The 9,068-nt window shown below is 41.6% G+C and overlaps 1 protein-coding gene across 1 annotated transcript; it reads left to right on the forward strand.

Moving 5' to 3' along the window:
• Positions 1-4,101: 4,101 nt before the first annotated feature.
• LOC131190398 (C-type lectin domain family 2 member D-like) lies at positions 4,102-8,599 on the forward strand (the record flags this gene model as incomplete). Its single annotated transcript, XM_058167719.1, has 3 exons — positions 4,102-4,242; positions 5,971-6,068; positions 8,005-8,599. Coding segments are annotated over 3 exons (375 nt in total), but the record flags the coding sequence as incomplete, so codon positions are not given.
• Between the last annotated feature and the right edge of the window lie 469 nt (positions 8,600-9,068).

The following is a 9,068-nucleotide window of genomic DNA, read 5'->3' on the forward strand; positions in this document are numbered from 1 at the left end:
AAACCAGAAGAGCAGGTGGCGATGGTGCGCGTGCCCACAGAGAGGGCTCTGCATGCCACCTTTGGCACACGTGCCATAGGTTCGCCATCACGGCCCTAGTGAAATCTGATTGTGTGATATATATTTTACATAAGGCAGTAGACACCTTCACACTTGTATTTATCATTGATCTATTGACTAGATCATTCTGCTTTTGGGTTAAGTTATGGAGAGGACTGAAACAGCTTCTGGATCATCTACAGTGGTGTGGCCCAACCTGAAGAGTTGAGAAGCTTGGAGGTGTGTGGACTTGGTCTGCTTGAATGCCCTAGTCAAGAACTCTGGGAGTTGACGTCCACATATCTACAGGTTGCCCACGATGAGAAACACTGATTTGGCCTGAATAGGCATTTCTGCTCCCTGCCCTGCGCAGAGAAAAGGAAGACCTTTAAACATTTTGAAGGAGCTTTGCAATAAATGTATTTCCTTTTTTTTTTAACCATAAAACCCCCTGAGCCTTTGTCTCTTTCTTGATTGGGGAAGCTATTAAACGATGAAAGACGTTTCCTCCGGAAGTTGTAGTTGAGCCATCAACTGGTCTCAGGAAAACAAAAGATAACAGGGTTTTCCCTTTTTTCAAGCCAGGGAGTGGCAGACAAATAAGTCAGGAACCACATCTCTGAGGAAAGGAGTTGATCCATTTCTTCCCAATAACAAAGTCTCTGGGGCAGCTAAAAATTAAACAACTTTTCTCTGGAGATAGCTGATTTCCAAGAAAAGAAAAAAGGAAGTTGGTTAAGAAAACTCTAATTCTAACTTCTCATTTCAATGGGTGCTTCCATCCAGCAAGGTGAGCTCTTACCACCTTCTTACCACGTTGTCAACTTCCTCTTAACCTGAGATTGGAGATCTTGTCGGTTTAAGATTTTGTTTTTTTCTTTCTGCTTTAGATAATATGCAGAACTGCAGAAATTCAAAAATGGGAACTCTTTTCGTCGCGTACCGTGGTCATATTGCCACCGCTGTTGTTGCTGCTGTTGCTTCTGCTGCACTTGTATTTTTCATCGGTAAGTTATCCAAACTCTAATATTGCAAGCTAGGTGAGGCTTTAATTTTTGGTGAGGGTTTGTTTTCTGCATTCCTTTCTACCCTCCTTCTGGGAGATAACAGCAGCCAGGTTAATGAAGAGGTTGGACAGGCCCTGGGTAGACCCAGGTTTATTTATCTGCTTGTTTGTTTGATTACTATAGCTGCCTATCTCAGTAAATGACTCTACCAGCCTACAGTTCAGAACATATGTTACAACTGATTCTTTCTGTTAATTACTTTGTCACAAATATAAACATATAGAACAGGGGCAGTGGTGGGATTCAGCCAGTTCGCACCACTTCGGGAGAACCGGTTGTTAACTTTCTGATCCGTTTGGCAAACTGGTTGTTGGAAGAAATCATTAGGGCAGAGAACTGGTTGTTAAATTACTTAAATCCCACCACTGAACAGGGGTCTCCAATCTTGGAAACTTTAAGACTTTAAGCAAAGCTGGCTGAGGAATTCTGGGAGTTGAAGTCCACAAGTCTTAAAGCTGCCAAAGTTGGAGGCCCCTGCTATAGAAGACAAATCAATAAATTGCAAATAGATTTAGTAGTTTAAAAAAATTAAGAGGTCCTGTTTTGCAAGGGGTAGGAACTAATGTCACAATGTATTAATTCAACTAGGTGGGATAATATGTGTATATATTTTGAGGGGGGGTTGATGCAGCTTTTTCTTTTTTAATGTTTTGATTCTTTTATGATTTTTTTTCTTTTTTGTCTTGTTTCGGATTTTTTTTTAATTTTATATTTTAACCTTGTCTTGATCAATATATATATAGAACATGTTATAACTGAAAATTTAAAAAATCATTTAAAAGTAATAGGAAGCATTTTCTAATGAGACAACGGAGACAAAAAGATCATTTTATTACAATTTACAGAATATTCAGGCAAAAGAGATTCCCCTTATTCAAAGAGGGAGCCTCGATCCTTAGCTTACTTCCCCTTTTATAATTAACATAATGAAGGAAAAATGAAAGAGGAAAGTTGGATGGATAAGATAAAAGTAATCCCACCTTTTCACAATAAATCAACCACAAAGGTTGTTTGAAGTTAGATAACCAAATGCCAGTTGACACTAAGAAACCTTTTCTTACCAGGAGATAGTATCCTGCCACCCTTCTGTAACTTCTATCTTTTCAGTTTAGGAATGTTATAAGCTATCTAATCAATCCATAGAGCCATAGGATTAAAAAAAAAGTTTTCCTACATTCCAGTCTAATGGTTTTATAAAACCCTATCACCATTTTAAAGGAGATGAAAAGTAAGTCAATTCAAAATATAAAGTAATTATGTTTAAAATACAAGGTAAAATATAAAATAACTATCAGCTAACAAATTACAAAATCCATGTCATTTGCCCCTCCTGGTGCATTCACTGCCTCAGGCTCAGGAACATACTGTAGTCAGGTTTTTAGGGCCTTACGAAAGGCTAAGAGGGCTAGGACCAGCGGTGGAATTCAAATTTTTTTACTACCGGTTCTTTACTATCGGCTTGGTGGGCATGGCAGGGGAAGGATACTGCAAAATCCCCATTCCCTCCCCACTCCTGGGGGAAGGCTCTTGCAAAATCCCCATTCCCACCACACTGTGAGGCCAGCCAGAGGTTGTATTTGCCGGTTCTCCAAACTTCTCAAAATTTCCACTACCGGTTCTCTAGAACCTGTCAGAGGTTTTGCTGAATAGCTCCCCTGGTTAGGACCATTCTTGTCTCCAAAGGGAGAATGTCCCATAAAGAAGAGAACACTGGTGAAAAGCTACCCCCACCAATGGTTTAAAAAGCTTGTAATTTCCCCTCAGCCACAAAAGCTCCTTGGATGGCTTTGGGCCTTTTGCCTTCTCTCTCAGGACAACTTACCTCTCAGGATGATCGTGGGGAAAAATGGGACCAAGAAAAAGAAGCAAATAAATCCAACAGATAAAATAAATCAATGCATGGGAGTCTCGCCCTGCCTTATTCCCTCTCCATTCCAAATGAGACCGAAACAGAGAAGGAAGGTCCTGTCATTTCCATATACATGACATGGTCTGCTAACTTTTCACCATCTTATTACCCATTGCAGCTTTTAATCCCCTGCTCCAAAAGCTCAGTATCAGTGGTGGTTTCAAATTTGTTTACTATCGGTTCTGTGGGTGTGGCTTGGTGGGCGTGGCATGGCTTGATGGGCGTGGCTTGGTGGGCGTGGTAGGGAAAGGATACTGTAAAATCTCCATTCCCACCCCAGTCCAGGGGAAGGTTACTGCAAAATCCCCATTTCCTTCCAATCAGCTGGGACTTCAGAGGCAGAGAATAGATGGGGGCAGGGCCAGTCAGAATTTATACTACTGGTTCTCCAAACTACTCAAAATTTCCGCTACCAGTTCTCCAGAACTGGTCAGAACCTGCTGAAGCCCACCTCTGCTCAGTATGCTCCTTAGCCAATGAAAGCTTGAACATTTCTGCTCTGGAAGTGCAGATTTCCAGCTATTCCTTATTACAGATAATCCTCAACTTATGACCAATCAATTAGCCACTGTTTGAAATTATGATTCAGCTCTCAAGGGCTACAGATTCGAAGTTACAACAGATGTCCTCCCCTCCCCCCCCCCACAGAGGTCTTGTGATCACATTTGGGGTGCATTTGTATATTGCGAGGTCACATGACTACGATTTACAACATTTTTTCTGGAAACATTTTTATTTCTAATTTCTGACCAAAAAAAAAACCCACACACATTGGGGGAAATGGATTCACTTTACACTCACTGGGTTTGCTTTATGGCCACTGCATTCGCTTAATGAGCACAGCAAAAAATGTTGTAAGATCAAATCAGTCATGTGATGCCTTGGCTTATGATCATCACAACTTATGTCAGAAATTCCAGACTTCATTATGGTCATATGTCGAGGACTAGCTGTATTCCCCATGCACATTTGTGGTTAATGGACTATGGAGAGTGTTTGTTAGATCATGATCTTTTTTCCCCCCCTCAGTATTGTCGGTAAATAAACCGACCTCAAACCCAGATGACTGTAAACTGCTATTGACAACCTCCGAACATCCTGCCTGACTGGATTGGGTACCAGATGAAATGTTTCTACTTCTCAGATAAAGAAGAAACCTGGTCTGCTAGTCGAGACTTTTGCTCTTTGTACAATGCCTCTCTAGCCATTATTGAAAAGGAAGAAAAGGTAAGAGGTGAAAATATCCTACTGTATTGTGGATGATGCCAATTTCATGTAGGGCCCACATGCACCTCAGTTCTGCTAGCAGGGAATTGATTTTATACAATATCACTTTGTGCTGGTCCGTAGCAAAGATTGAAAAAAAGTTTGGATTGACTTTTATTAAGGAAGAGCATCTATCGCTTTCTAATTTTCAGCCACTGTCTCTAGCCTATGACTACTATAGGTAGTCCTTGTTTAATGATTGCCCTGTTTAGTGACCGTTCATAGTTACTTTTTTCCAGGTTTCATCTTTCCAGCTTTTTTTGTACTTTAGCTTTTTCACTTCTTTTTCATTCTATGTTCTGGAACTGAGTCCGGTAAACACAACCAGCCTCTTCTTTTTGAAATAGCTGCACCCTTTTTAAAGGGAACAGCTGCCTTTTCTCCTAGGTGGAATCCTTTTTAACATTTCAGGGAAAGGAAGTGAGAGAAAACAGCACAGTCATTTTGCCTTCATGCATCCTCTACTAAAATATATTGAAATCATTGATATTAGGGCTGGTTAGCACTCTGCTTTGACTCTAAAGGAGGCTTTGAAAGTCTAAGGCAGCGGTTCTCAACCTGTGGGTCGGGACCCCGTTGGGGGTCGAAAGACGATTTGCCAGGGGTTGCCTAAGACCATCGGAAATATGGGAAGTATACTTGCAAGTCGAAGAATCGCGCTCCAATGGTTGACTCCACAAGCCAGCTGCAGGCTCTTCAAATCGCTAGCTGAATTCGGCTTCAGGCGCGATGAATTAAAAAAGAGAGAAATCTTTGCTCTGATGTCTCCCTCTCAAGCCAGCTGCAATCACTCCCAATCGCTAGCCTAATCTGGCTTCAGGCGCGATAAACTTAATAAGGGAGGAGTCTCCGCTTTAATGCCTCCGTCCTCAAGGCAGTCGCAAGCAGTTCAGATCGCTAGCCAATATGGCTTCAGGCGCGATAAATTCAAAACGAAAATAATTTTATGGTTGGGGTCGCCACATCGTGGGGAATTGTATTAAAGGGGTCGCAGCACTGTAAAGGTTGAGAACCACTGGTCTAAGAGGTATCAGCAGAGCTGCTCCCTGCAACTATTTAAAATAGCTGCATCTTTTCTGGATTCTGATGCAGGGGCTGGTTTAAGGAGCTGAAGACTCCTGGATTCTGATGCAGGGCCGCGGTGTTATTAAACACAGCTGCTTGCAATTACTGCAGGCTCAAGTCCCACCAGGCCCAAGGTTGACTCAGCCTTCCATCCTTTGTAAGGTAGGTAAAATGAGGACCCAGATTGTTGGGGGGGCAATAAGTTGACTTTGTATATAAATATACAAATAGGATGAGACTATTGCCTTACACAATGTAAGCCGCCCTGAGTCTTCGGAGAAGGGCGGGATATAAATGTAAATTAAAAAAAAAGACTTTATGTTCTGAAGCGCTTTGGGGGAAATGGAGCAGGCAGTCTTTGTATCCTTCTATGAACTTCTATGTAATATATAATATATAATCAAACAATATTATAGGATTATTGGCCGACTCTAAACATCTGTGATTTGATTACAGAATAGAATAGAATTTTTTACTGGCCAAGTGTGATTGGACACACAAGGCATTTGTCTTGGTGAATATGCTCTTATTGAGGAAATAGGTAAACAGTTAAAATATATGTACACTTGGGGGTCTATAAATATTTTAGAGTGATTTAATATTTACCATTTATTGTCTCCAAAGGATTTTGTGCAGCGTTACAAAGGCACCACTTCCCACTGGATTGGCCTCCAACAAGACCCGAATCAACCCTGGAAATGGATCAATGGAAATGCTTCAACGTGAGTCATCCTTTCTCTCTTATGTCTTCAGCTGAGGAATAGTGAGAGGGACGGCATATAAATTTAATAAATTAATTACATAAACTCTACACCAGCGAAATGCTAAGAAGCAGTGGCGTGCGGTTTATTCATCATCCAGTGCAGTCCTGTTTCTTTCATCGAGCACAAATGCAGGGCATGTTTTCATAAATGCCAACTTTGTGCCTAAAACTAGAGAATTTAGTGAATGGAGGCAAGACAATGTGATGTAGTGGTTAAGTTTTTGGACTCAACAAACCCAAGTTAGGTCCTCTCACAGCCATAAAAGATGCCTGGGGATTATGGGCTGGTACTTTTTTCTCAGCCCAGGAGCCAGTCTCATAGTGAAGGTTGCACACTAAGAGAGTGGAGACCCAGGTTTTTTTTATTTTTTTATTTTTTTATTTTTGTCACAACAGTATACACAAACATAAGATATAAGCAAAAGTATGCAACAACTATATTAATTTGATATAATAAAAGGGAACAATAGGACAGGAATGGTAGGCATTTTTGTGCTCTTATGCACACCCCTTAATCTTAATCTAATTTTAAGAGATTAGGTTCGAATCTCTTTTGAGCTACAGAAGATCCCTTGCTGACTTTAGGCCAGATTCTCTCAGCCTTACCTGCCTCACATGTTTAGAGAGGTACTTGTGAGAGCCAGTTTGGTGTAGCAGTTAAGGCAGCAGGCTAAAAAAACTGGGAACCGTGAAGTTTAGTTGTGCCTTGGGCTCAAAGCCAGCTGGGTGATCTTGGGCCAGTCACTTTCCCTCAACCCTAGAAAGGAAACAATGGCAAACCACTTCTGAAAAACTTTTCCAAGAGTTTTCCAGATAATCTCCAAGAATGGGACATAAGTAAAAAAATGTAAAAAAATAAATAAAAATAAATTAGTCCCTAAACAAAAAACTGGAATATAAGTCTAACAAATAAGTACATAAAGAATAATGCCCCAATATGGCGGCTTTCTAAATTAATTTGGAGTCCTAGTTCAGAATTTGGGCTCAGGAGGAGAATTGACACATAACTAATCACACATGATTGAAACCAACTATATATAGCAAACTTATGGCCTCCAGATGGACTCCAGTTCCCATCAACTTTGAGCACAGAGGATGAGTAAGTTATAGCTCAAAGTTGCTGGGAAACACTACACTGGCTACTGCCAGACTAGCCCATATGAATCCACTATTATCTTTTTATCACCCACTCAACTTCACTTCTTTGCACATGTGCTCATGTGTTGGTGAGTTGAGATTTGCTCATTCTTGACTCAGCAAAAAACGATATTGGCATGAAATTCAGGGCCTCCATTATCTCTCCAATCCAAGTCACCATGGTTGCCTGACTTTTCTCCAAGACCATGGTTGTGAAGTTGATCTTATGCACGTTGTGACTGCTCTCAGAGGTTGTTAGAATACAGAATCAAATTAGGACAATAAAGTCAATATCATTAAGTGTTAAATTTGTACCCTATGACTATCATTAAGTGTTGTAAGTGTTGTACCTTGATGAAAGTATCTTTTCTTTTATTTACACTGAGAGCCTATGCACCAAGACAGATTCCTTGTGTGTCCAATCACACTTGGCCAATAAAAAATTCTATTCTATTCTATTCAAGGTGTATTAAGCCTCTCTTACAGGTGGGGGTGAGAGGAAAACAAGGCTATGGGGATATGGCAGAAAAGGGATGCTGCTAGAGCAGGGGGTCTCCAACCTTGGCAACTTGAAGACTTGTAGACTCCAACTCCCAGAATTCCTCAGCCAGCAAAGCTGGCTGAGGAATTCTGGGAGTTGAAGTCCACAAGTCTTCAAGTTGCCAAGGTTGGAGACCCCTGTGCTAGAGCAAGTTGACAGTGTGGTTAGATGCCAATGGGGGACACAGCTTTTCTCTCTTGTTGCCCTTGTGTTGCAGGTGGGAGGTCCTTCGTGATGGAGGGAACTGTGCCTTCCTGAATGACGAAGGGAAAGCAAGCTGTTCCAGATGCCATACCTTCCATCACTGGATATGCAGCACACCTGATGAATTCACAAGTCCAAAGATAGTTTGAAGTCGTATGGCTTCCAATCCACTCAACTGGAATTATCTCCTAATATTGGCTAAAGTAACACATAGGCCTTACTTCCAGAGAAGGGGAAATTATTTCTGCCTTTGCACACCGTAAACCTACCCTATCTGCTGGGGATATGGTTTTCCTTGGCTCTTGCCAGTGGTCAGCGATCAAATCTTAGGATGTCCTTTTTGAACAGATGACAGCCGCTGGAGTCGGGGGGGGTGCGAAATCAAGGGGGGGGCAGAGATTTCCCCTCCCCCTCCCCTTTGACTGTATTGAAAGAAACCCTTCTCAGACTTTGGGTTGGGATAGGTAGAAGATGCTTCAGGTGTTTAATCAGTGGCTTATTTCCTCTGGATTTTCTTCTGCATAATATAGTCTGTGTTTCTGCTGTTGCACTGTTACATTATTATTATTATTCCTTTATACTGTTTACATTTCTACATTGTTTACTAGTCTAAACTGTTTACATCTCCATGTAGTTTAGACCAGGGGTTTCCAACCTTGGTCCCTTTAAGACTTGTGGACTTCAACTCCCAGAGTTCCTCAGCCAGCTTTGCTGGCTGAGGGACTCTGGGAGTTGAAGTCCACAAGTCTTAAAGGGACCAAGGTTGGAGACCCCTGGTTTAGACCAGTGGTTCTCAACTTGTGGTCCGCGGACCCCTGGGGGGCTGGCAATATTGACACAGGGGTTCCGTAAAGGCTTGAAAAATGTTATGATTTAAATCTTAAGTCTTGGCCACAAAAAGTATTTAAATGGAATCCGTGGTGTAGAAAAGGTTGAGAAACACTGGATAGCGGTAGCAATAGCACTTAGACTTATATACTGCTTCACAGCCCTCTGTAAGCAGTTTACAGAGTCAGCATACAATCTGGGTCCTCATTTTACCGACCTCGGAAGGATGAGTCAACCTTGAGCCTGGTG

Source organism: Ahaetulla prasina, chromosome 2, assembly GCF_028640845.1.
Source record: "Ahaetulla prasina isolate Xishuangbanna chromosome 2, ASM2864084v1, whole genome shotgun sequence".
NCBI lineage: Eukaryota > Metazoa > Chordata > Lepidosauria > Squamata > Colubridae > Ahaetulla > Ahaetulla prasina.